Source organism: Chionomys nivalis, chromosome 17 (genome assembly GCF_950005125.1).
Source record: "Chionomys nivalis chromosome 17, mChiNiv1.1, whole genome shotgun sequence".
Taxonomy (NCBI): Eukaryota; Metazoa; Chordata; class Mammalia; order Rodentia; family Cricetidae; genus Chionomys; species Chionomys nivalis.
The window spans coordinates 34851180-34877425 of record NC_080102.1 but is presented as its reverse complement, the minus strand read 5'-3'; the positions used below and the strand labels follow the sequence as shown (position 1 = coordinate 34877425).

The 26246-nt window shown below is 47.3% G+C and overlaps 1 protein-coding gene across 1 annotated transcript; it reads left to right on the top strand.

Annotated features, from left to right (window-relative positions):
• The first annotated feature begins 4148 nt into the window (after positions 1–4148).
• Positions 4149–25051, top strand: LOC130888876 (apolipoprotein L6-like). The gene is made up of 3 exons (XM_057792244.1): positions 4149–4179; positions 21789–21978; positions 24160–25051. The coding sequence occupies exons 1-3, from the start codon at positions 4149–4151 to the stop codon at positions 25049–25051; spliced, it is 1113 nt and encodes a 370-aa protein (XP_057648227.1).
• The last annotated feature ends 1195 nt before the right edge of the window (positions 25052–26246 follow it).

Sequence of the window (26246 nt, the reverse complement as noted above, 5' to 3'; positions counted from 1 at the left end):
CATAAGATAGCTTTGTACAAATGTTACATGTATTCAGGAGCCTAAGTCAACCTGTTTTACTCTAACAGGGGCACAAAGTAGGAGAGTGGGTCAGAATCACTTTCTCTTGGGTGCAAATGACTGAAGGCAAAGAGACAAAGAGGGCAAACTGTCTTTCATTGTCCACAACCACATTCCTCATGGGTAACCCTCTAGAAGAGCACTCTCTAGCTATTGGCTGTCAAGTTCACTAGATAAGTGTTTGCTATGCCCACTGCACACTAAACCAACTCACCAGACAACAGGCTTAGGGCTTGCATGAGAGACCGAGGTGTCTTTTGCCTGCAGGTACCCTGACTTCCTCCAGCAGTAAAACCTGCCATCTCTGGAGCTGATGCCTACAGTGGTGATGTCAAAGCACACAGGTCAAGCTGCCGTGTTGCCAGTGAAACCAAGCCCTTCAGCTGCTCTTCCTGTTGTTCTCTACTCTTGAAGGAAGTCAAGAAACCACCCTCATAACAGGAAGCCACACACTGTAGGTCACATGATAGACCCGAGCTCCAGCTTGGGATTCCAGTAACGGAAACCTGTATTGTGGTAGGGTACCCACCAGAAAAGATAACTCAGACACGGGTTTAAGCCAACAGAGTCTTTATTAGCTGGCCAGTGACTACAAGAGTGTTCAGAATCCCAGTATAGCACTGAGCCTTTCTCAGGGGGAGCTTTTAAGCACAAAATCCTTATCCTAGGCTGACATGCTTCAGTTAACAAGAACAGTTAGCCAGGAGCAGAACTACAGAAGTAAAAAGGCAAGGTTAGTACACTTAGGGACTTTCTCAGAAGCATGGACTTTGATGGGTTAAGTCTTTGTTTCCATTTTGTGGTTCTGTCTACATGCTGAGTTTTACAGCCTGAATGGTGCTCGTATCATGGAGTCAGTTGTGCTAAGGTATGGAGGCCTACTAAGAGCTGGGGGCCTTTTTCAGTAGAAACCTGAAAACACCCAAATCAAGGTTGAAGGACTGCAACTCAGATCTCCCTATTTACACACTCCTATTCACCCCTCCCAGCCCATCATCTGAAATGCCCTGACCTGCAGGGGCGAAGGCAGCAGGAAAAGACAGACAGGAGCAGGAATCAAAGATAACAAAGAGATGGTTCTCTTGAGAAAAGCAGCGACTCTTGAGCCCACACCTTCTGGTCTTCTGGTGACTGAGACGAAATGTTTTCAACCTCTCTCTGTCTCTCTGTCTCTGTCTCTCTGTCTCTCTATGTGTGTCTCTCTCTCTCTGTATGTGTGTCTGTCTGTCTATCTGTCTGTCTGTCTCTGTCTCTTTCTCTTTCTCACTTGCCCTGGACCTGTGGTCCAGTTTTGGCTCGTCCAGATGAGGCTGCAGTTTTTCTTGCCCTCTCTTCCACTCTTGTATTTCCTTCTCTGGCAGCTGTGCCGACTGGCTTTGCTCCTCCACAGAATCCACTCAGCTGGACAGGGAAGCGCTCAAAGAGGAATCATCTTCCACTAGAGTACTCTGAGGCTTTTGATTCAGGTTGGATCTTGGGGTAGGGAGAGTCCTCTATCATGACATCTACAGTCGTTCAAAGTGAGCAATCATCTTTGGGGCTCCATAGTATCATCCTGTCTCCTTTGCTGGTCTTCATGGGGCCCCACCTCCCCTGTAGCCATCACCCTACAGTACCCACAGCAAATGCTCTTCTTTGCACTGCCTGTCATGGAGTCATAGCCTCAGGCACTGTCTCTGCGGCCTCAGTAATCATGTCAATCTCAGTTCCATTGTCTCCTTATTCTGGCGGGTGCCATCCTATACCCCAGTGCACATCTCAGTACCCTGATGCCCATCCTAGATCCCCGTGTCCATACTATTACTGGTCTTAATCTTTAACCATCTCGATATTTGTCTCCAAAGGGATCATAGGTTCTCCTAGGTGGATGTTCATTAAAGCTGCCTATGGTGGTCCAGGCCATCCAGACTATGTCTGTTTTGTTGGAATCTTGATTTCTACCTTGATTGAAAGAACAGTCACCCTGTCTTTATCCTACGCTTGATCAGTAAAATCCTCTCCAGGCCTTCTGCTACCTAGAGACTTCCCACTGAGACTCGGGGCGGGCACTGAGCAGGGAACCCAGGTCCTCTAAGTCAGTGAATCCAAAACCATTAACCTGTCTGGATTGCTGGGTTTGTGATGTTAAGTGCACTGCAATTATATTTATCCCTCTGGAGAATTCCTTAGGGGCTTTTCTGTCCCATCATCACAGAGCAGATTCCTTGGGAAAGCAGTGGAAAGTAACAATTTTGAAAGACTGCTCCAGTTGATGCTGGGTTCCCAAGCAGTGCATGGAGCAGTGAAAATGATAGAACGACCAATCAGAGGGGCCGATACACATCCTTGCCGTTACCATGTTAATGATGGGCACATCGCTGTGAGGTCACTTTTTTTCATTGGTCGCGTTGACTGCTTCCTTCACCAGTTCCCCTCCCCCTATCCTCAGCTAGAAAGTCTGTTAGAGACAGGTCTTTCTCTTTCTCCTCCTCATCCACCTCCGCCTTCTCCTTCTTCTTTTGCTGAGGCTGCCACGTTAGGGAGGAGGAGAGAATGCAAAGGTTCCCTGTACTTTTTAATAGGGAGCCACAGACTACACCAGGGACAAGGGCATCAGGAAGCCTGGTGGTCCTGCCACTTGGCTCAGAGGGACGATAATGGTGATGTTTATTAGAGTCAAAATGTGCCTGCTCATGTCTCAGCTGACAGCAATGATGCCAGGCATATTTCTAACGTTCACAGCACTGGGGTTCAGCTGCCAAGCCCCATGTGCCGCTGACATTGCAGGAACCATGCAGGGAAAGCAGGTCAGGGTTATTCGTGACCTTTCTGATAGTTGTGATTCAATATGGCTTCGGTCAAATCACACTAGATCCCTGGACTCCCCGAGCCTCTGCTGTGTTAGCCAGCTGGCTCCCCGGGCACTGATTCCCCGACTTCTCTTTATCCCGAACCTTTCTCCCAAGGAGTCGGAAAGCAAGTCCTTTGCTGTGTTTCTGTGTAGCTTTCCCACTCTACAGAGACTCAGTTACTCAAGATTCCGCCACCTGCAGTCCCACTAGAGAACCCAGTGAAACTCATTCCTGGCTGGTGGGGCTGAGTTCCTCATCCATAAGCCAAGTTCTGGATTGACTGGGCTCAGGGTCCTGTGTGCAGATGTGCATGAGGCGTAGCTGTCAAGTGGCCAAGAGAAACTGCTGGGCAGCATCATTCTTCTCCAAGATGCCTTCTTGTTTTCTTCTCAGGGAGAGCTTTAAGGACGGCCTTTTTCATGGTGTTCCTGCCAGTTTGCACACAGGACCAGAATGGCCCTTCAGACTGTCGCCCCAATTAACTTCTGGCTTGCTGTTCTTCCATGGATTTTATTGCCCTTATAATGAAGATTTCATGCTGTCCATAGATGCCTGTTGTATCGAGTAGTGCTCAAATGTGTAGCCATATGCAGAGTACTGACTCTGGGTGGGGGAGTTAAGGGGAGTGGTGGATAAAAGGGCAAAATATGGGCGTGTTCTCCATTTCTTCTTCCTCAGGGGAGATGAAGGCCACTAGGACTTTCTGAAGAGTCTTCTGAGAACATGCTTCGACGGTCCTCGCCAGGGAAAAGAGAGATGTCCAACATGGGACTGCATCATGGAGGGACACATCTCCCATTCGGATAATCAGATGAGATGTTCCTGTCAAGCTGACTTCTGAGCATTGGAGTTCACACCTGTAGATGACTTTTTCCAGCCTTGGACAGTGAAGGTAAAACCATGCACTGGGCAGTGTACACTGGAGGCTGACGCACTGGGCAGTGTACACTGGAGGCTGATGCACTGGGCAGTGTACACTGGAGGCTGATGCACTGGGCAGTGTACACTGGAGGCTGATGCACTGGGCAGTGTACACTGGAGGCTGATACCCCGCCAAGCTCCCTTTAATAAGTGGCCATTGCTGTGGCAAAGTGGGGCTGTGCACAATCATAAACACAAGTGAGTCATCACACAATTATATTACTTCCCTTGCAAGTCTCAGGGAACATGGAAGTGGAGGGAACAGAGACTGTAAGAGCTGGAGAAGGGTAGAGAGCTGTGGAGCTGTCATTTCCCAATGGAAGCTTTCCATACAGGATGGAGAAGGATGCTACTAAGGCTCAAGAAGGTAACGAAACGTGCAAGGCTTAAGAAGTTCATAAATTACAAGATTCACAAGGAACCCCCACTCCAACTTATTAAGGCAGCACACTTTAACTGCTAGAGACCTTTCCAGCTGGCCCGCCCACAGCTTGTGCAGGAGTCTCCAGACACACGGATTTTATGAGCTGTCACCCATGCAGGAGTGGCTGCTCTGTGAGACAGCTGTCTTTATGTCACCCACACACCTCTAAGCAACCCCTTAAACAATCTCCTGTAAGTAACCCAAATGAACCTACTGAGTTACTGAGCCAGCCTCAGGTAGGGTCATTTCTTTGGTCTGTCACCAGCACCTTTCCTGGCCTGGTGTAAATAGATATTTGTTCATAGCTCCCAGGAAAAGTCAGGTGCCAACTTAGAATTCTCAGAACACGGATAGCTAGGACCAGGTGAAGCAATTAGTGGGTCATCATGCATGGGGTGGATAACTGACACATAACCCGTGGTGCCAGCATTTCAGGCGACTTTACCACCCCATTAGACAAAGCAAAGAGCTTCAGAAACATGCGGATGATTGACATGAATAGCAGTTGCTCATGGGGGACCCAGCCAGACCATCTACACTGTGTCCGCTGTCCTCAAGGCCAGGCGGGAGCTGGGAAATGATCTTATGGTATTTGAAGTGTCGTGACTCATCTTAGGCTCCAGGGAAAATGCAGGGATGAAAATCACATTCTCAGAACCCATAATCACGTTCTCTCCTTTTGGAGAGTAAGACAGCTTTAGAACAAAAAAGAAAACAGGAATCACACCTGGATATAATTCCAGCAGTACCACGCTTAAGCGTATAAGGAAGTGTTTGCAGACTAGGACTGTCTCTGAAGCAACCAGAATTTTCTTTTTCTAATTATTTTATTTTATTAAAAATTCTTAGTATAATCTTTTCTCATTTTACATAGTTATCCCCATTCCAGCTCCCTCCCCTCCACCCCCTCCACCCTTTCTTCCACCTCTCTCCCCATCTATTACTCAGAAAGGGTAAGGCTTCCCATGGGGAGTCAACAAAGTCTGACACTTCACTTAGAGGCAAGACCAAGGCCCTCCCCACTATGTCTAGGCTGAGCAAGGCATCCATCCAAAAAGAATGTGATCAAGTACTAGGGATAAATCCTGGTCCCACTGCCAGCAGTCCCACAGACTGCCCAAACCTCACAATCTTTTTCTAATTATTTAACCTTTTATTTATTCTTTGTGTTTTTCACCTCATTTATCTCAATTCCAATCATCTCCCCACCCCTTCATATCCACCCTCTGCCCTTGCATCTTCCCCCCAAAATGAACTAAAATAAAATTTAAGGGAAAAAAAGAAAAATCTCATCATGGAAGCTGCACTGTGACCCAGCGAGTCATGCAGTAAACACTTTTGTCCACGTATCTTTACTACAAGTGCTCATTGCAAAGTCTTTGGTCTGGTTCAAGGCCTCTGGTTTCTGCTACACTGCTGATGCTGGGCCCTCACTGGACTCCTCTTGGACATTCTGTTGCTGTCCTGTGTCATGAAGATCCTGCAGCCTTGGGTCTGCACGACTGGCCCTCTCAAGTGCTCCAGAAGATCACACAGATGGGGTGGATGCTGTAGTGGGTGAACTCAGAACCACAGTTCTGGGCCTGGGTAGTGCAGGGCTGGTCAGCCAGCCAGCTCTCCCCAGTCCTCACAGCCAGGGCGAGCTCTCCAGTGCTGCCCCAGCTAGTGCGCCATATGCAGCAAGGAGCAAGGGACAGGGCCAGTTCTCCTGCTCTCAGGCCCTCAGATCATCTCTCCCACATCTACACCACCAGGGCCAGCTCTACTCTGTTGCGTAGGTAAGGTGCAGAGGCCACTCTATGGAGTGCTGCAGTGGTGAGGGGCAGGAACAGCTTGCCCACTCTTATGACCTTCAGGCCAGCTCTCCCACCTGCCACAGGTGGCATGGGGTGGAGCAGGGGAAGGGGCACTCACCTATGTCCCCAAGACATGGCCAGCTCTATTGTGTTGCCCAGTTGAGGTGTAGGACCCTCCCTCCTGAGTGTTTCACCCAGTGAGGGGCAAGACCAGTTCTCCCTAGTGTTGCTGTCAGTGAAGGTAGGGCCAACCCTGTACATCCCTATACTTTGGGCCTTCAGTGGTATCATGAGCCATGGACATCAACGGAGACCATGGCTGCAACAGGGCCATAAACCCAGACAAGAGCCGGGGGCACCATGGCCCTGGATGGCAATGAAGTCAGCACCTCAGCCTGCTCCTCACCACTGTCATCTCTTCAGATGTGCGTGTGTCCGTGGGGAGTGAGGAGATGAGCCATTATCTATCTATCTATCTATCTATCTATCTATCTATCTATCTATCTATCCTCTATCTATCTATCTATCTATCTATCTATCTATCTATCTATCTATCTATCTATCTATCATTCTATCTATCATTCTATCTATCTATCTATCTATCTATCTATCTATCTATCTATCTATCTATCTATCATTCTATCTATCTATCATTCTATCTATCTATCTATCTATCTATCTATCTATCTATCTATCTATCATCTATCTATGTATCTCTATCTGTCCCACAGCATTTGCTCACCATAATAATGCCCGACTGCCCAGCAGAGTAAGACACCAGGCAAACCTGTGTTTTCTCTTAGGAGCCCAGAGCACACAGCCCCTGACATGCGTATGAGCCTCCCTGTCCTGCTTAGTCTGTCACAGCGCTGGGCAGGACCTTGCTTTCTCCTCCTATAATTTTCCTAAGTCAAAACATTGCAAATGCTTCTTTCCTTTAATATTTTAAAGATCAATTTATTATTCATATTTTATGTGTGTTGGTGCATTTACACCTGCAAGCACGCCTGGTCCGACGAGACCAGAAGAGGGTGCTGGATCCTCTGGAATTGGAGCTAAGGATGATTGTAAGCTGTCGTGTGGGTGCTGGGAATTGAACCCTGGTCATTGACAAGAATGGCGATGGTAAATGACAGCCTTGTTCATCTCTGAGCCATCTCTCCAGACCCCTTTGGCTATCAGCTTTACCAGAGAAGTTTGGATTTTGAAAAATATTAGAATTGGTCAACTGTGTTTATACTAGCTTTATTCATAATAGCCAGAAACTGGAAACAACATAGATGTCTATAACCCAAGAATGGGTAAAGAAAATGTGGTGCATTTACACGGTGGAGCGTAACTCAGATGTTAGAAAAAAAGACATAAAATTTGCTGGCAAATGGATGGAACTAGAAAAAAAAAATTCCTAATTAAGACAACCCAGACCCGGAAAGACAAATATGGTATGCACTCTGTAGGTAGGACCCAGCCATGACAAGCTCAATAGAGGCTCTAGTCTCAGTAGTTTACCCTGAGGCAATGCCTGGTTACAAGAAAGACCACAAACTGAGACCACCCAGGCACCACCCAGGAACAGACCATCCAGAGGAAATTGTTAATGTTCCAACCATTATAGATAGGATCACCAGCCAGCACACACCCATCGTTTTTCACCAGGACACCCCTAAACAAATGTCAGCCAATCAGGGGTCCTGAACCTCAGCAATCCCTCACCCCCAACCTCTGCTATTATAAAAAAACAACCCCAGCTGGCTCAGGGCTCTCTGACCACTCCAATACGTTGGACACACGGAGAGTCCAAGTTTGCCAACTTGTGTAAGAACAAAGGCTCTTTGCTTTTACATACGGTACTCAGTCTCCTAGTTGGTTTTGGGGGGACTCTGTGATTTGGGCATAACATACTCAGTTATGATATTATAACTTATAAGTGGATATTATTTGTTAAGTAAAGGATAATCCACTACAATTATTGCATGCACTGCATGCATCCCCCTGAGAAGGGGACATAGAATGGATTTGTGGGTAGATTTGGGGGCAGGTGGGGATGGGGACAGGGAGGAACAGATGGGGGGGTGGAGAGAGAGTGTGCAGAGAGAGAAGACTGGATTAGGTGGGCATTTAAGGGGCAGAGGGGAAACCTAGTGCAGTAAAAATGTCCTAAAATCTATCAGGTCGACTCTAGCGAGGACTCCTAGAAATAGCAATGGAGGATATGCAGCCTGAGCTGGCCATCATCTGTAACCAGTCAGGCTCCCAGTGGTGGGACTGGGACACCAATCCAGCCACAAAACCTTTGACCCTGCTGACAAGAAGCACTGGGGCAATGGTGGCTCAGAGTTTGGAGGTGTGGCCAACCAATGACCCGTCTAACTTGGGGCCCAAGTCACAAGAGGGAGCCCGTGCGCAACGCTGTCTGGAGGTCAGGAACTGGAAGCTATGTGGCTATGTGACTCACAGACCTAGGGTAGAACCAAACATGACTGAGAAAAAAATGTCTAATGGGCTGGAGAGATGGCTCAGTGGTTAAGAGCAATGCCAGCTTTTCTAAAGGTCCTGAGTTCAATTCCTGGCAACCACATGGTGGCTCACAACCATCTGTAGTGAGGTCTGGTGCCCTCTTCTGGCCTGCAGACATACACACAGACAGGCCATTTTATACATAATAATAATAATAAAAAAAGAAACAAAAAAATGTCTAATGCTAGTCTGCTCTACCCACAGGACCAGTCTAGCCCAATCGTCATCAGAGAGGTTTTCTCCAGCAGCTGATGGGAGCAGATGCAGAGACCCAAACATTAGACGGAGCTCCTGGGACCCTGAAGAAGAGGAAGAGGAAGGAGCCAGAGGGGCCAAGGACACCCGGAGAACACAGCCCCAGAATCAACTAACCAGGGCTCCCAGGGTTCCCAAAGACGGAAGCCGCAGCAGCAGAGACGGCCTGGGTCTGCCCTATGTCCTCAGAGTACAAATTGTGGTTGTTTAGCTTGGTGTTTTTGTGGGCTCCCAACAGTGGAAGGGGGTGTCTTTGATTCTTCTGCCTGCTTGCTTGCTTGGGATTCTTTCTTCCTTCTGGATTGTTTCCAGCATTGATATGAGCGTTTCTGCCTAGTCTTACCGCATCTTGTTATGCCATGTTTGGTTAATATCCCTGGGAAGCCTGTGCTTTTCTGAATGGAAATGGAGGAGCAGTGGATCTGGGGGAGAGGGAAACTGGGGTGAGGAACTGGCAGAAGGGGAGGGAGGAGAGGCTGTGATCAGGATGTATTGTGTGAGAGAAGAATAAAGTTTTAAAAGAAAAATTAGATTTTTGAAGCTGTGGTAAAATATACATATGGCCCACCATAAGCACTCATGTGTGTGTGTGTGTGTGTGTGTGCCACCCTGAGTAACATTTCTTGGCATGTCACTGGTCAACTGAGCTGTTCTTTAGCAGATCTCTAGGATGTCCAGGTGGGATGGACCTAAGGTTAGAGACCCCCTACTCCACTCCCCCACTGCATGAGTCTGTAGCTCCATCCTGATGCTCAACCCAGAGACTGTCAAGAGTCTGCGGATATTTCAGTGTGTTCTGTACTCTGCAGAGGGCCCATATCCCTGCTAGCCTGCAGCTTGCGTGGACCCTCACAGTCCTGCATCTCGCTGTCTAGCTGAAGTCATATTAATAAACAGGGACAGATTTCAGTGCAAGGAAACCTGACGGAAGAAACACAGTCAACAATCGCTGGAAACCAGAGAGCATGGCCACAAGTATTTGTGGGGAGAGTCAAATAGCCTCTAGGAGAGCCAAGATGTTCTCTTTGTTTTTAATGTCCTTTCCCCAAGAGGTGAGAGGCCATCTTTCTCTATACATCATCCTGTGGAAATGCAGGTAGTAAAACTATAGCAACAGTCTGTGGTTATGGTGAGGAACTTTTTTTTTCCCCATCTGAACCTGGGTCAGGCCGATCAATTTTGCTGTGTGGACTGAGGTACCTGACTTGGGCTAAAAGTATTTCAGTTAAAGTAATTACTCCAACTTCCATGTACCTGGTTTCATCTTTCATCTTATGACAGTCATAGATGAGTTGATATCAGGAAAGATGGTATCAGAATTGAAGGCAGTCAGCTTTTCCAACTTGAGTCGAAAGTGGCCCAGGAGTAGGACCTGGTACTGGTTCACATAGGCATTCCAGCATTCTTGTGTTCCTCAGAGGAGAGCCTCAACAGTGTGGGGTGCTGTGAGTATAAGATCCTGACCGAGAGTTAGCTTGTATTTTGTTGTTGTTGTTTTGTTTTTCCATTAATGGTTGCCACCACCGCTCTTAGGCAGGTGGGCCGTCCTGTGACTACAGGGTCCGATCGTTTGGAAAGGCACGTCACAGGGCATTTACATGGCCCCAGAGTTTGGGTTAGAACCACTTTGTAATGTCTTTTATTTTGTGGACATCTGGAAGTGCTAGGGTTGGAGCTGAAGTCAGAACTGCTTTTAAAGTTTCAAATGCCTTTTGTTTAGTCTCAGTCCAAATTAGGGACTCAGTGTCCCTGCCTCTTGTGCTGGTGTATAGAGGCCTTGCTATGTCCACAAACCCTGATATTCAGAGGCAGCAATACTTAGCCACACCTAGGAACTCTTGAACCTGTCTCTTAGTCTTTGGAACTGAATCTCAAGGATGGCAGCAATCCTACTCCAAGATTGCTCCTTTTGCCTCCCCCAGCTGGGTATCACCATGGGTAGGCTCTGATGTACAAAGTCGGTCCTTCTTAGCTGGTGCTGTGGAGACAAAGGTCTGTCGCTCTTGCCGCAGTCCCTCAGTGGCCCTTTTAGAATTTATTTCAGTTTTAGAGGCTAGGAGGAGGTTTGGTTAGAGTATACGTTGTAAGAGTGTGGTCCCAGGAAACCTCTGATGAAGAACAGGAGGTCAGCACTTAGTGTCTCATCAAACAGGGCTGGAGAATTTTCAAATCTTTGGGACAACCTTGTCCAGGGAAGTTGCCCACTGCAACCTTTTTTTCTGGATCTGACCATGTAAGAGCAAAAATGTGTTGACTCACCTGTGCCCACGGGAGGCTGAAGAAGGCATCCTTCAGGTCCAAGACAGTGCACACCTGTTTCTCTGGCAGAGTCAGACTCATGAGAACCAGAGGTCCCAGGTTTCTTGACAGACATGAGAAGTGTATTCCAGGGTGACTGGCAGGGCACCAGGATGCCTGTCTCTCTAAGCCTGGCAATGTGGACCACAACTTCCCTTTTTGTTTCCAGAGTCATTGGGGTATTGTTTAGTCTGCAGAGAGTAGCTGAACTGATTAATTGAGCAATTACATGAATTTGGTGTTGGGGCAGTATTGAGGGGTTGATTTCTGCCCATATCCCCAATAATTGTAAATCCAAGAGATAGCCCAGCTGTATCCTTTGATTAGGGGCAGAACTCTCAGCTGGGCGATATTCTTCCGACAGAATCTGTAAGTCTAACTGTGTCTCATCATGAGAGTTGACAGTGGCTTTAAGTTTATGCAAAAGGTGTCGTTTCTCAATTGGTTCTCTGCTGTTAAACGCCTTTGAGCTTCCTCCAGCAACTGGGACCCATTTATACCTATACATTTTTCTAATTTTTCTAACTATTTTCTAACATCTGGGGCCAACTGGGTGACAAAGGAAATCTTTCAGCAGCTGTCATTCATCCTTCTGAAAGAACCTGGGAAAAATTATTTAAAGTCCCCTTGGTCAGTGTTGGACATAAGGGAAAATCCATTCTGTCCAGGCTGACTAGCCCTGCTCTAATCCGCACACTGACGAGGTTCTGGGGGAGGGTGTTCTACTTGTTGCAAAGAATGGTAGGTTTTGAGTTCTCCACTTACACAGATTGCTTGTTGAAAAAGATACAAACATCATGAAAGAGGAAGGAGTGGAACTTCCTCTTTTGCTCAGGAACATTTCCTGTTCCCAGGGGCTGCTTAGAGAAAGGGGGAAGGGGAGAAAAGGAAGTGTGTGGTTTGGGAAACTATTTCTCCTTGTGGGCATTCTGCTTAGATGTCAGCCCCCCACCCCACCCCCCAACGCTTCATAGAGACTGGGACTGATTCCAGCCATGAATGGGAGTCCAGCAACAAAACAGTGGGATGCTCTTGGAGTGGGACAGGCAGAGGTAATTTAGGCTTCTGGGTGACCTAGCAGAACCAAAAGGATTCAGGTCCCCAACAAGAAGGCACAGGTCATAAACAGACAGACCGTTTTGTTTTGTCTTTTTTTTTTTTTTTTTTCCTTCTCTCACACCAGAGAACGCCACTGGTCAGGTCAATACAGGGAAATAGAACTGACAGAAACACGTAGAGAGACACACAGTAGAGACAACCAGGGGTGGACGCCACACATTCATACACCTGAGCAGACCAGGGGAGTCTGGTGATGTCTCACACAGATCCCGGACACTAATCAATGGCTATGTCCGGCCTCTCCTTGTGTCCTAAACAGAAGACATCTTAACAAGACTTACCTTTAGAAGGTGACAGGCCAGGTGACATTCTAATGTGTTTCTTTTTCCAGTGGAGGTGTCAGACCCCTGGAAACATTAGTCAGTGAAGAACCAAAGTTCCTCTATTTTGTCCTCTGCCTCCATCTTGTGTCTTGTGTAAGATATCTCCTGTAAAACATTCCAGTCCTCAGAAATGGCTACGGGCAAAGCTAACAGGTAGGTAGCCGTCTGGAAAGTACAGATAATTACAGACTGTCCCCACCTGAGGGTCAGCTGATAAGAAAACTTGACAAGCAACGGGTGAGGCTCAAAAGTAAAATTTCTGAAGTCCCTGGACAAGAGTCGGTCAGGATTGAGCCTGTCATCCCACACTCCGCTAATGTAAATTTTCTGGGTTTTGCCTTTAAATAACGCCCTCTAGAAGAGCAGGGTACCTCCTCTTGCCCCTGCTGCACCAGTTGCTTTGACGAGCTCCCTGTCAGCTTGTATTGTGCACACAATAAACCTTGCTTTTTGCATTTTGGTGAGTCGGTCTCCCTGGTGGCCTTTTGGGGTCCCCACAGACTGGGCATAGCAGGCAGGAAGTGACCAAAAGGAATCCTGGGGACCTGAAATGTAGAAAGTTTCCTGCCCCTTTGAACTCCTTGATCACTGCGCTCTTCCTGCTCTGAGGGGATCTGATGTCTCTAGGGATCTCCAGAACTGTTGTGGGAATCCACCAGAGATGGCTATTCAGACATGGGCTTGAGCCAATAGAAAGTCTTTGTTAGTCCCCCAGTATCTACAACTGTGCTCCATATCCCAGTACTGCATTGAGCACAAAAACCATATCCTGGCATGGCATACTTCAGTTAACCAGAACAGTCAGCCAGAAGCAGACTCCAGAAGCTACAAAGCAAGGTTAGTACATTTAGAGACTTCCAGGAAAACCATGGACTTTGATGGATTAGAATTTAGTTTTCCTTATGTCAGGTGATGCTGTCTATGTGCTGGGTTTTGTGGCCCGAATGGTGCTTCCATCATGGAGTCAGCTGTGCTAAGGTCTGGAGGCCTACTAAGGTTTGGGGGCCTGTTGCCCTGAGAGGATGTGATACTGAGTGATTCAGAGCAGGAGTTCCTGGAAGGAGAACCCACAAAAGCAGATGACCAGATACTGTGTATGCCATCGCAGCACCACGGTCAGCATCAACAGAACCCAGGAGGTGGGGGCGGTGCTGAGGCTGTGGATGGGGAATGGAGGGGATGGGATAAACAGAACCCAGGAGGTACAGAGAGTATCTGTGGAGGGTCCCCAAATCTGTGGGGCCAGGTCTTTTCCCTCTAGGCCACAGAGACACCGCCCCATTTAAAGTGGGCTCAGCTAAGAACCTAGGACTAAGGTCACTCCTTTGAGGCAGTGTGGGATGAGGGTAGCATCCAGCAAGACTCAAATTTCCTGGGTTCTGTCAGTTCCTTGCCAAGTGGGACTTTCTCTTTCGTTTTCTGGTTTGGGTATATCAGCAGGAGGCCGTGTTCGGTAACCACTTGGATGCACAGCTGGTCACCATGTCCACACAGCTAAGGACTGTCCAGCCCCATCCAAACTCAGCCTGTTGAAGATTTTGTGTAAATTGGGGAATGTCTAAGCTCTCACGCCTACATATCCCCACAGCCTCTCTGAAAGAGGAACATGGCCCCTGTTTTGTTGATAAGTTCAACAAGGTCAGGCATCTGCCTCGGGTCACAGACACAGCATCAATGAAACTAGCCTTGCAACAGATTTGGGGTCCAGCTGCTCCCCCTTCCCATCTGCCCATGAGACACAGTGAGGGGCTCCTCAGATGGGACCATAGAACCTATGGGACTCAGCATGTGCACCAGGTCAGGACACTTGATCGGAACACCTCAGGGAGAAGTCGGCTCTCGGTGTTCCTCCACTGGGAAACAGGAAGCAACAAGATAGGGGATAAGGGACCACACATCTCTGTTTGGGGGCCTAGACATGCAGAGCTGGCTTTGGGGTGCTGTGACTTAAGCAGAATGGGGACACGGACTGCTTTTTGAGACACAAGGACCGCAGGGTTTTTGCACCCAACCTGTCTCTGAACCTTCACTCTGGGTCAGGCCTTGTGAGGAAACCGAGGTTTCAGAATAGAGAGACTTGACCAGGATTCTGGGACAGGGACACAGCAGGTGGCTGGCAGCCATCTACCTTCTGAGCCCTTTGATCTCCTGTTAGGGTATGAGTGGAAAGGGTGGGGGCTCTCATGTATCCGTGTGGGGGTTGGGACACACACCCGCATAGCCTGCTCCAGGAAGCCCAGTGTCCCCCATGTCCCCACCCCTGCAGCACTCTTTCCAGTTTTTGGAGTGCTCTCTGGGGTCACTGGACTCGGGTTTGCTTGACCACCACAACCTGACTGCAAAGTCGATTCCTTCTCTCCTTGGGCATTAAAACTTGGCTGCTACCAGCTGCCTCTGTCACCCTGCACATGGTTTCTTGGAATATTTGTTCCGACTCTGCCCACTGGATACCTGAGGTTCAGATGTGACCCTGCTTGGGATTGGTTCAGAGTGTTTGATGTCTGAAGACATCTGGGTATCTATGATTATAGGGGAGTCAGTTGGCAGTGAATGTTTGGAATCATTTAGGCAAGGGAAAGTAGGAGTATGAGAAGAGAGATGAGATTTGTGGGGAACAGGCGATCGTGAGGGAGCAGGAACCAGAGGGTGAGGGTGGGGGTTAGGAGAGCACCCTGTGTTGAAGAAAGGTTAAGCATGCTGCTATCTGGGTCATGTAGTAGAGTGGCCTGGACAGAGGTGGGTTGAGTCGTAAGAGAGGAAGCCTTGGAGGGTCACCTTGGCAGGTGGGAGATTGCAGCTGGTGTTGGACAGATACGTCATGCCGAGAGATTGGGTATAGAGTTTATTTAGTGCGCTATGGAGGGAAAAGGAAAGGGGAAAAGGGAGATGGGGGAAGGAGAGAAAGAGAGAGACAAGGGGTGGGGAGGAATGAGCAGAAGCTACCTTTTCAGGAGAAAGATGGAAAGAGAGACAGCTCATGCTGGAGGAGGCCAGAGACCCGCTTACCTCAGTGGAAGGGGAGGGTTGGGAGGGGACAGGGCTTTTCTCTTAAGGGACAGGATACCCAGGTGACAGGACAGGTTCGTAGATCATAACATTCCCATCTATTATAATAAAAAGGTGGGAAGTTAGGCACAACAGGTGTCCCTAGCCCCTGGTTCCTGAGCCAACCGGCTGGGAATCAGCTTGACTTTATTATCAACCCCCACCCCCGCCTGGAGACATCCCGCCAGCTGCCCTGCGGTTTGTGTCGTTTTCGTCGTTCTCACATCTCAGCTGTGGAAAACCAACCACACTTCTAACTAAATTTAGATAATCACACCATGTGGACAACCATGGCTGCTGCCATTTTCTTTGACCTTAGCAAAGGGAGGACCCTCGGTGTGAGGTCCCGCCCCTAGCCAGCTTCCTTCCGCTCACTTTTCATTTAGCTATATGTGTATAAAAACTTAAATTCAACTGGGTGTAAATACATGTATATTTACTGTTACATGTTATAATTGTCTGTTTACTTATCTCATTCCAGACTACAAAACAACAACTCTCATGTTCTAAATTGGTACATACTTTTAAGTCTCTTACAAAAAGTACTATTTATGTAATCCGACCCTGCTTTAAAATATGTTAAGCTGTTCTCTACTGTTGTCAGTTCTGTTCCACCCTTATCTTCTGCTAAGTTGAGAGCCATTGCAGTCAGCTTAGACTCAGTTCTCCAGGCAGGCAGATTCTATACTGTAGTTATACCTGATAAACAGCCCTCAACTGCCAGAGATCTGGGAAATATGGAACTTAAATATTTAATTATTAAAAAACTTTTCGTAACAGAAAGACAGTTTGGCTCTTAGCAGCAGCACGCTATTTCCTCCAAAGAAGACAGAAGACAGATGGGCACAGAACAACATCCATCCACAACTTGCTTTATCAAATGCTGACCAAAACTGCCTTTCATCTAAACTGAAGATATCCAGACAGTGGACAGAATCACTGGAATTGACAGCCTAGCTGCTCAGGTCAAGGTAGGCTTGTCTTCCTACATATTTCTAACTCACAGGATCTTCTAAAACCTGGCTGGCCCTGCGCTAAACAGCAAAAAGGCAAATACGACCCTCAGCGACCATAAAGGACTCTGAGGAGTAGCTCTAGGTGCCAACTAAGTAAGTTCTCTGTTGCTTTTTTAATTGATAACTCAAGTAAAATTTTATCCTTCTCAAAGATCTCTGATGTAGTTTGACAGCTGAGAGGTTTTGTCATTTAAAAGGACAACCTCACCAAGAAATTTCAGTAAAATACAAAATAAATGTTGTTAAGGTATGTACCTGCAAGTTATACAGAAGATGTTAGGACAAAATTCTCTATTATGCTGCCTTTCATAGACTTAAAGATACTTTTCATTATACAAAAATATCTGTCACAGTCATTGTGGTATAAATATGCTACTGTTTAAAACTTATGTTTTCATAAACCCAAAAAGTTCTTGTAAGTTCCAGGGAGCTCAATTAAAGGATCCACCTTAAACAGGTCAGATTACACCCTTCTCAATTCCCTGATTCTGAAAAAATTTTTCTTCCTAAATTTAACTTTGTCCTCTGTTCTCTTAACACCTTGCTAGGTCCAAGAGACACAGGAGAGTTCCATACCACAAACCCTGGACAGGTGAAAAGTGACCAGCTACCCCAGGATATGACCAGCACCCAGTTTTCTCAGGTCCCCCCAAGACAATGCCCAAAAATAAGCAGGAAGCACTCTTGAGAATCCTCCCTCCTGATTTCTTTAACCCGTTGTGCCTAACTTCCCGCCTTTGCATTATAAAAAATAGATGGGAATGTTATGATTTACTAGCCTGTCCTGTAACCTGGGTACCCTGCCCCTTTAAGAGGCAAGCTCCGCCCACTCCCAACCATTGCCTTCAACTGAGGCAAGCAGATCTCTCGCCTCCTCCATCCTGAGCTCTCTCTCCTGAAGAGGTAACTTCTGCTCTCTCTCCCCTTCCTCTCTATCTCTCTCCCCCCAACTCTCTCTTTCTATCTCTCTCTGCCTCTCTTTCTTCTTCCCCCTAATCCCCTTCCTCATTTCCTTTTCCCTTCATAACCCACTAAATCAACTCTATACCCAATCTCTCTGCATGAGGTATTTGTCTGTCTCTCACTCACTGCGGTCTCCCATCTGCCAAGGCGACCCACCAAGGTCTCAGGGACTCACCCAGGCCTTGGATTACCTGCTACTACCCCTCGCGGGGCCAGCCCCCACCACTATATCTTTAAAAATAATAACAGGAGGAGGAGAGCTTGAGGGAGCAGACATGCTTTGGATTAGGTTCTTTCTGCCCTTGGCAGTCACCATGGAGCGAACTGTGGGTCAGCAGATCCCTGGTCACAGCAGCTGTCCCCATTCTGTCCCACAGGTTGTTATTTCCTCCTGTAGCCTGGACACCCGGTGAGCTGTAAGGAAATCTCTCAGGATCACGTGAGTGACACCAAGACCCACAGCTGTCATGGGCTCCACAGGTAATCAGTCTGTTCTCTACTGCTGCTCATGGCCAAGGACTACCAGGGCCTCCCTGCTGGGGCCTGCTGAGGAGTCAAAGATGCAGAAGGAAAACCACAAGGGGGAGCAGAGAGTCCCCCAGTTCAGGATAGAGCAGCCTCCCTCCTAGCCTTGTCTTTGGATGCATTCTCAGGAGGAACTTCATCTATACCCAGTCTGAAAAATGGAAGCCAAGGAGGGAGGAATGGAGGGAGCAGGAGGCAGGGAATGTGAAGATGGGAGGCAGCTCCAGCCCTCTCTTGGTGGCCCCCTCTCAGCTGACCCTGTGGCGCTGTCCCTGAGGAGGGAGCCCACCCTGCACCAGCTCAGACACCCACCTGTTCTAATTGCTTCAGCAGGAAGTTACTACACCCCAGAGAGACCTTGCCCACAGTCCATCTATGTTACCTGGAGATTCTCACCTCCTATTACCTATTCAGGGCCAAGTGTCCCCATGTGTCCAGGCAGGCTGGAGTCTGCTACAGCCTCTACTGCACCTCACTAACTCCAGGTGACCTAATCCCCATCCCCTGCACAGCCCTGCACAGCCAGGACCAGAGCTTGTTTACCAGGTGTGTTGGTCTCAAGTCAGGCCTGGTTTTTCTTCTGTCGTGCAAAAAAATTAAGTTGAAACAGAAACCCAGAAAACAAACAAACAAACAAACAAACAAAAAACCAAGAACAAAAAAGGTCCGCTCAGTGACTCTACCCAGGAACAGCCCCTACACCAGCCCTTGTTCCACACTAGCGTCCTGAGCCCTGTGTTCACTGTCTTCTTCCCTCACCTCTGCTGCTTAGGCAGTCAAGTCATTTGCTCAGCTTGGCCAACCCACACTGCACAGCAGGCGTGTTAAAGAACGAGAGAGAAAAAACTACAGAGCTATGCACTTGGTCAGGACGCCAATAGAACTTCAATGTAACCTAGTTATCCCACCCAAGGGTGTACACTCCAAGGAACCTCCATGCATGCGTTAGAGAGGAGCTGGAGCCTTCATGGCCATCACAGTGTGATTCACAATAACGGAGACATGGGAAGAGCAATCCTGCACATCGACAGATGCATAGAAACAATGTGGTGCACACAATGGTAGAATTTTATTCAGACATAAATAAAGATGAATGAAAGTGTGCCATCTGCAGGAAAATGGTGGAACTGCGGGGCATCCTGTTGAGCAAAATAGGTCAGATTTAAAGACAAATGTTGACTGTTTCTTTCAAATGTGGAACCTAGAACACACACACGCAGTGTAAACATAGAGGGGAACTATTATCCAAAGGCAGACTAGTAACTGGAGAAGGTACCAAGTGAATATTGCCAACATACATGATAAACTTGAATGAAATGACATTTCAAAACTCTCCACTTTGGATAATAAATAGACGTTAATAACAGAGAAATCATGAAATAGAATAAGGAAGGGAGGAACCTTTAGATGGGGGGTGATTAGAGCATGCAGGAGGCTCTAGGGTCCATGAGGAAGGAGACAGAGCATGTGGAGTCTGCAGGGTAAGTATTCCTTTCTACTAAATGGGGAGGCCTGGAAAGCCTTGGCAGGTTCTGGGGTGCCAGACCCTGACACATGAGGAAACCAGGGTCACCGTGGAGGGTCCCACCAACCAGTGACCCCCGTATGCTGCCGATCTTAGCATGTCCATCACAGCAGGAGTCTTTACTGACACTTGATTTTAGTAGTGTGTCCTTTAAATGTCATTTTCAACCTTAAGAGGCACACCCTCCAGGTATGTTACAAAATAGCTCATCCTCACTCCCTTCTCTTTACTACCATAACCTCCTCATCGCATGGGCAGGAGCTGACCTCCAGTGACCTGAGAAGATTTGCAGCCATTACGATGTTGGTCTCCTTTAACGGGAAATTCACGTGTTCTGCTGCCGGTCTGAATGAACGCCTTTACTGCTGGAACTGCCCCGTATGCCTCCTCCCTTCTTCTTCTCCATTCTCCAATTCTCCCTACCCCTCTCTCTTCCCTGCCACTCAAAAAAGTCTTGCTATGTCACCCAAGTTGACCGCAGACTCACAATCCTCCTGCCTCATCTGCGATGTGCTGTGTTATGGGTCTGCACCATCATTTCAGGATTCCATTTATCAGACATTAGAAGTGCTGACTAGGGTTGGGTGGTAGTGGCACATGCCTTTAATCCCAGCACTCAGGAAGCAGAGGCAGGAGGATCTCTGTGAGTTCGAAGCCAGCCTGGTTTACAGAGCTAGTTCTAGGACAGCTAGGGCTGTTACACAGAGAAACCCTGTCCCAAAAAAAAAAATTTTTTTTAAAAAGGTAGTGATAGTGAGAATTGAATTTTGAACAAGCTTTTAAAAACTGATTTGTTTATTTTCATTTTATGTGAATTTGTATTTTCCTACATGTATGTTTGTGTGAGGGTGTTGAATTCCCGGTGCTGAAGTTACAGATAATTGTGAGGTGCCTGTGGGTGATGGGAATTGAACCTGGATCCTCTGAAAGAAGAGCCAGAGCCCATAACTGCTGAGCCATCTCTCAGCCCTATTTTGAACATTCTTAACTGAATGATAAAATTTTAAACTAATAACATAATAATTTATCATGAAATATCATATTGGTACATCCATGCATACAATTACAATGAGATAATTAAACTGAAAATTCAAAAATCATGTAAAAGTATTGTAAAAGATTTAAATTCTGAATTAATAGAGTGTTGGTGTGTCTATGTGTGTGCGTATGTGCATACATGGAATCATCCACGGGTGCTCGCTCTTCCTGTCTTCTTTCCTCTGGTATTGCCAATTCCACTTCTTTTTAACGTTTTGTTTGTTTGTTGTCTTTTTTTTTTTTTAAAGACAGGGTCTCACTTTGTAGCTCTACTCTTCTGGAACTCAGTTCCCAATGCCCACACCAGGTTCACAGCAGGCTGTAACAGCGGCTCCAGGGGAACAGGACCCTCTTTGGTCACCAGACACACATGGTGCAAAGACATGAATGCAAGCAGGCAAATCTTCCTGTAGAAATAAAAATCAGGGGAAAACATCACATTCAAGGACTGGGCCCCAGGCACACAGTAGATGGATGCCATCACTGGACTCTCCCTCTTCCTGGGGATGAGAGTCTCACTTTCTAACTGTTCTGAGCTGAAAACCATACGTGTCTCTAAAACACCATGACATCTCCTTGGTATATCTGTCCTCTCAGGATGCCATCACAAAGTGACACTGGGTAGGTGACTTAAAGAGAAAAGACCTCTTCTCTCACTGTTCTGGAATCCAGCAACCACAGTCGAAGTGTGGCAGATTAGCCCTGGGCGGGGAGGGAACACTCTCTTCCAGGTTGGTAGAGGGAGCCCATACCCTGTTCTAGCCCAAGGTCTCTCTTGTGTGTCTGGAGAGAAGACAGTCAGGGAAAGGGAGAAAGGGGCGGGTGGGGCAGACAGAGAAAGAGGGAATGGAGGGAGGGCGCTTCTTCTGGCTGCTGTGAGGACACTAACACTCTGGGTCAGGGACCTCACTCACGACCTCACTTGCTTCCTTATCTATCTCCAAATACAGTCACCTGGGGATAGAGCTTTAACAAATGTGTTAAGGGACACAACTCAGTCCCTACCAAAAGTGACACCAGATTATACCTGAAGGGACAGATGCTCAGGAACACATTTTAAAACCTAGCTCCTGAAGCCGCTCAAGCTCTCCAGCATGCTCCTCTAACCAAATTCCTTTTCCTTCCCATCTAGAGAGGAAAGGCTTCATCGAGTCTGTGGTTGAGGACCTCTGGGACACAAGGAACACAGAGGTCCTGCAGGTCCTGCCAACCAAAGAGGAATCCGAAATACAACTTGTGGAAAGAGCTGGTTTGTCCAGTTTCTCTCCATTTAATTTGATGTTGGCTGGTGGCTTGTTGTTGATTGTTTATATTATATTTAGGTAAGTTCTTTGTATCCCTGATCTCCATAAAACCTTTATCATGTAGGGGCAGTGGATTTTGCCAAGAACTTTTTCACCATCTAAGAAGATGATAATGTGTTTTTTTTACTTTCAGTCCATTTATATTGTCGATTACATTGATAGATTTTCTTATATAGAACGATCGCTGCATCTCAGGGATGAAGCCTACTTGTTTATGGTGAATGATTTTAAGTGTTTAAGGATTCAGTTTGCCAGTATTTTATGGAGTCTTTGCATCAGTGTTCTTGAGGGAGACTGGTCTGTAATTCTCTTTCATTGGTGCATCGTTGTGTGGTTTGGGTATTAAGGTAACAGTAGCCTGATAGGAAGAATTCCACCTAGCTTTTCTATGTGGACTCTGGAACACAGAACTCAGGTCCACGTGTTTGTATGGCAAACACTTTACAAAATTAGCCACATCCTAAGGGGGCATCTAGATATTAAGGGAGAATTGTTTGCTGTCCTCAAGACACGGCACAGTCACGTGAGAGCTCACACGGGGTGACACACACCAAGAAAGATGCCTTGGTAGAGAAGCCATGTTCTGACATGAGTTAGCAGTGAGGAAGGTGCTGGTCTGAGCTGTTGCTCTAAGGGAAAGAGATAAAAGAGTTTTGGATATGCATTCAGCTGGGGACTCTGGCAGACAAACTGAGTGAGGGGCAGTAGTTAGCAGGGGGCAGGGGCACTGTGAAGCTGACCTCATGGGATTCCTCCTGAGGGAGGTCAAGACTAAGACACCAGAAGTTAAATACAGGAATTTGATTGAGTATTGAGTATCAAAAGTAGGGAAGTCTCACAACTGACTTAAGATTCTTGACAAGTCTGGGCAGGGAACACCAACGTACACAGGAAAGGCATGGAAAGTCAAGACCAAGCCACCCTATGAAAGTAGCTTAGAAAAGTTTAATAAAGTTGACTCAAGAAAAAATATTTACCCACATAGGCATCAGTGTCCAGAAGTTTGTTGGGCCTTGATCACATACACAGTCCCCATGAGAGCTCTGGGGTCTCCCTCCCTCCTGGAGTCCATGTCTTTAGTGTCTAGATCCCCCTGGAGGTCAGAAATGACAGCAAAATCCCACCACACATCACCCTTCTCAGCCTGGGAATTCATCGTAGCGAGAGCTAGGGAACCTACATGTTGTGTTTTCTCAGTTTTTCCTGCCGTGGAAACACTTGCAGGCACAGTGAGGTGCCTTGGGGATGGGATCCACATGGGAATGGGGATTCACTCATGGTTCTTTATCTTCTGCTCACAGCTGGAAGGGAACTTTGTGTGCTGGGTTTTGAGGGGAAGGGTCTTAGCTGTGAGCGGCCCCACCAGCTCAGGTGTGCACACAGCTGCAGGGCAAAGAGACATCAGCTTCAAAGAATACCTGTGCAGGGTTTCTCTCTCAGGGGTGTGCAATTTGCACACACTCAGAGTCCAAGTCCCCAAGCAAATGTGGACATTCCTGACCAGCAGGTCACTGTAGGGTAGACAGGTCAGTTCCCAGTAGCTGATGCCAAGAGGAGGTTTTTCTTTAATTGGAGAAAGTGTACTCTTTGGAGAACACTAACTTCCCTAAAATAAAGGTTCCCCCCGCAACCTCACTTATCTGTGTTTTAGAGTTCCTACAGAGAAGCATGTTGGTTGTGATGGCATTGACCTTGAGGGGAAGCCATCTTTATTAAATGTCTAGCAATAAAAAGGTGTGGTAAGCAACTAGAGATGACTCAGGAGTTAAGAGCACTGGCTCCAGGTGACTGAAGTTCAGTTTTCAGCATCCTCATGATGGCTCACAACTGCCTGTAGCTCCGAGTCTAGAGATCCAATTCTTTCTTCTGCCCTCCATGGTACCGGGCCTGCACATCACACACACACACACACACACACACACACACACACACACACACACACACACGTAGGCAAAACACTCAAATATATAAAATAAAAAATTAGAGGGACAGATTAAAATTAAAATGATTTTAACTCATTGTGTTCTTAACAATTAAAGATCATCATTTATAGCTCAAACCTGCTCCTCAATGAAAGAAAGGCCCTGTACAGCTGGAGCACTCTCCTCCACTTCACTCCCAGCAGATGCTCTGATTGCTACAGGACAGATCTTTCCAAACTCTCTTCCTCACTCTGTTAGTTGGTCTCTCCCTTTACAGGAAAGTGAAAGATGCCTCACATGAAGCTCATGGTGAGACCACAGTGGATACAGAAGTAGCAGATGAAGAGAAACTCCAAAAGGCCCTGCAGGAGAAGAAAAGGTTTTTGGAAGTTTATCCTCAGATGAAACAGGAGCTCGAGGAGCGCATCAGGAAGCTCCACACCCTTGCAGACAAGATTGACAAGGTGCACAAGGGCTGCACCATCACACAAGTGGTGGCCAAGTCCACCTGTGCTGTGTCTGGGGTCCTGACAATCCTTGGTCTCACTCTGGCACCTGTGACAGCAGGATTCAGTCTGGGACTTTTAGCCTCAGGCTTGGGACTTTGGGGAGCAGCGGCTGTGACGAGTGCTTCCGCAAAAATTGTGGAAGAGGTAAACATGGAGTTAGCAGAAGCTGAAGCCAGCCAGCTTCTGCCAAGGAGCAACAACACTGAGAATGACATTAAAAGCAACAACACTGAGAAGGACATTACAGAATCGTTGGAGAAGATCACCTCCAGGCTTGTTTCTGTATCTAAGCAATTTGTTAAGAATGTGGATGACATAAAGAAGAACATTGATGCCATCAAGCTGGAAAAAGCCAGCCCTCGCCTAGCAAATAAAGCTAAGCGTCTAATGACCACAGGGAAGGTGTCAGCCAAAAGCACGAAAGAGGTGAAGAAAGCCTTTGGAGGCACTGTGCTGGCAATGACCAAAAGAGCCCGGATCATGGGTGCAGCCACTGCAGGTCACTCCCTAGCACTAGATATAGTCAGCATCATAAAAGACACAAAGCATTTGCAAAACGGGGCAAAGGCAGAGTCTGCTGCAAAGCTGCGGCAGCAGGCTCAGGAACTGGAGCAGAAGTTGCAGGAGCTCATCCAGGTGCATGACATCCTGACTCAGTGACCTCTTCTTCAGTGCAGCTCAGAGGACTGGGGGTGGGGTGTGCTGGGCGGAGCCTGGACACTTGATACTCCTGAGTGTATCGCCTTTATACCAATGCCATGATAGTAGTAGTGCCTGCTAGAGGAGAGGCCACATTAAGAAAAAGGAAACAAGAACAAAGAACACAGATGGAACAGGCTTCTTACCTCCCACTACACTACACCGCCCTTTTAGATCCAAAAACCTCCAGCATCCCACATAAGGACCAAGCTTCCAAGCTGGGACGCACATCCAAGGCCTGGCTAAGCCACAGCATGGCTGCTCCCCAGTCACACCCACCACACTGCTCCTAACAAAGGCTCGCCATCCTCACAGTTCCCCGAGCTGCCAACTTTCCCACTGCTTTCTGATTGCTTGCATAGAGACTTCTCCTTTTTCCTATGTCTGCTTCATTCTGTGTTTTTCTAATTATTTCCAAATCTTACAATCAGACTCTGGGTGTGAACCCCATTTCTTTGTTCATGGCTTTGTCACATGGAGTGATGGAGATTTTGGTGGAATGCTCAGAGGGTAGAAAGGAACGGAGGCTGGGGACACCATCTGCAGGGTCATCACAGGTTCTTGGTCCTATGTGCCAGCCGTGCCTCTACAGGAAGGAGAGGTGACAGGATGTGGTGGTGAACTCTGCTCTCTGCAAGCAGACTCTTGGGGAAATCACAAGGCTTAATTCCTACTGAAGTTTAAGACCTGCTCTATTTGGATGAGATCTGCTAAGATGCACACGAAAGCTACACTTGCTCCATAATATGTGAAGAATTAATTAGTAAACACTGTAAACACCGACCTGGTCATGCTTTGTGTTTATGAAAATGATATCATGTGTTTTCTAGGTTGTTGACTTCAGAAAGTTGATAATTGTCTCCAGATTTCTATCATCTCCTCTTTTAAAAACTGTTTTCTTTATTGTGGATTAACAAGAATATTTGAAATTTATACAAGAACCATTTTCCTTCTTGATCTCACGTTACCCTTCTGGCCACAGAAGCACCCTGAGGCTGCAGCAGTGAGCTGTGTCCCCTCCTTCCTTACCACTCAAGTTCTGAACACCTGAGACAGAGAGCTGACCTGTGTACTTCCTGGGTCTTGTCTGTTAGAGGAACATTCTTGGGTTGCACAGCCCCTCTGTCCTTCCTTGGAAGGGATGTCTGGCTAAGGG